The sequence below is a fragment of the Mercenaria mercenaria genome, chromosome 11, assembly GCF_021730395.1.
Source record: "Mercenaria mercenaria strain notata chromosome 11, MADL_Memer_1, whole genome shotgun sequence".
NCBI lineage: Eukaryota > Metazoa > Mollusca > Bivalvia > Venerida > Veneridae > Mercenaria > Mercenaria mercenaria.
Window position 1 is genome coordinate 68,719,757 of NC_069371.1, and position 2,218 is coordinate 68,721,974.

Sequence of the window (2,218 nt, forward strand, 5' to 3'; positions counted from 1 at the left end):
CTGCTGCTAAGTAAATACAAAATTTGATAAGTTAAATACAGTTACTTATCAAATAAATTACGTTCGTTTGTTTTATAAGTTAAAAGCTATTACGTTTGTATGATAATTAAAGACAATTACTTATTACCTAAATTACGTTTTCAAGCTTAATTGTTGTGAAGAATACAATTTATCCAACGAATTATTCCAGAGAGATCAATTATGTGCATCTGCATACTGTGTAATAAAACTATGGAAAATAAATAATTGCTTAGTTTTATTAGATAGAGCGAGAAGGATTCAAACATAATAGCTTCTGAAAATGATTTCACTGGTATGGATACTCATATTCGGAAGTCTGGTGGAAAGTACTGGAAGTCAGTCGTATAAAAACGTAACAGATCTTCGTACAACATTACTGACGTCTTACAATCCTGATGTCCTGCCATTAAACGACTTCTCAGACGTCTTGAACATAAACATAACGACGAGTATTATCAAGATGCCTGAAGTCAACCCAGTACATGGTGCACTTTCCATGGCTATAATGGTGAAACTTCGATGGTATGATGAAAGATTAACATGGAATCCTGCTAGTCACAACGGAATAAAAAATATCTCCATTAAGAGCAAGGAAGTATGGACACCTCCCTTGGCGGTTGCGAATCCTGTAAAGTTTACGTTATTAGGTCAACCATGGATGCAGGTTATGTTTACGTCTGACGGAAAGGCATCATACGAGGTCGGAGGTATTATTGAGTTTTCTTGTGCATTCTATATGAAGTTCTGGCCTTTTGATGAACACATGTGTTCTTTGGGCCTTTTTCCATATGGATACCCTGGAACTAAAGTGATTTTGACCGCATCAGGAAACGTGGTTAATACTGATATGTATGAAAAGAATGGTGAATGGCATTTGGACAAAACCTCGTTCAAATACGAAACAGATATGTCTGGTGGTGAATCAAGAGCCGTATACAGTTTCAGAATTGCTAGACAGTCGGCATTTTACATGGTAACAGTAATTGTTCCTATGAATGGCATTGGAGCTTTGATCAGTTTAGTATTTCTCCTTCCAAGTGAGTGTGGAGAACGAGTGGGCTACTCTATAACAATCATGTTGTCGTTGGCCGTATTTCTGTCTGTTATCGCTGCCGACCTGCCAAAGAATTCGGAACCAATCCCAGTAATGTGTGTATATATACTCTTCAAGATGTTAATGTGTATCTTAGGTGTTATCCTGGTGATCTTGAACTTAGCATTATACCATAGAAATGAAAATATCCCAATATCGAACTTTTATAGATCACTTGTAAGACTTTCTCGTTGCACGTGTTGCCGGAGAAAAGTACTTACTGGGAAAATCCACACACATGTAGATCCGGTCAACTCCGAGAATGAGATTAATTCAATTTCTAAATCAAATGGACAAATAAATGTCAGGGAAAAGTTCTCTCAAGATATGGAGTTAGATAATTCCGATGAAGCTTTGGGCACAGAAGAGAATTTGAGATGGGAGGATGTCAGCAAGGCAATTGACAAATTGCTATTTTATGCAATGTTCCCCTTGACACAGATACCTTCCCTTGTGTTACTAATCTATATAAGTGTAGTAACTGGCCATACTATTCAATGAACTATCCTATTTCAAGCGAATCGTTTGAAATGCATATTGGCCACTATATATGAATGGATCTAGCAAGGAAAATGATTTTAGACTAATTGTATAGTTCTATTAAAGTATCAGAGATGTGTTTAACTTTACTTTGACTGACAAAGATGATATTATTGTTGTATTTACTTTTAGATGAATATATATCTTTCGCAAACCAGTTTTCTCGGCGAACTACTAGTATTTTATTTCATTTATGTTAAATACTTATTCGCATGAGAATGGTTATATAAAGTGACATGTCAAACAAGTATGAGTTATAGATAATCTTCGATATTGTTTTTATGAAGCCTTCATATGTTTGAACTTAAGGTAGTTCTGCACGTTTGATAAACGGCGTAACGTCATTTATCCGGAAAACGTAGGATAAAGGCTGGGTTCGGCGTACGGAAACGAAAATCTTTTTTATGAATTAATGACAATCGGTAAGTAAATGTATTGCAACAGCAACGTTACTATCTTTCTAAAGTAATTATATGATATTAAAACATCTCACGTATAAAATAATACCAAAAACATGTATTAGAATTAGCTTGAAATGTGCGGACAACTTCTAAAAATGGGCAA

General features: G+C 35.2%; 1 protein-coding gene across 1 annotated transcript; it reads left to right on the top strand.

Annotated features, from left to right (window-relative positions):
- Positions 1–301: 301 nt before the first annotated feature.
- On the top strand, positions 302–1,615 carry LOC123531079 (neuronal acetylcholine receptor subunit alpha-6-like). Its single transcript, XM_045311861.2, has one exon. The coding sequence runs from the start codon at positions 302–304 to the stop codon at positions 1,613–1,615; it is 1,314 nt and encodes a 437-aa protein (XP_045167796.2).
- The last annotated feature ends 603 nt before the right edge of the window (positions 1,616–2,218 follow it).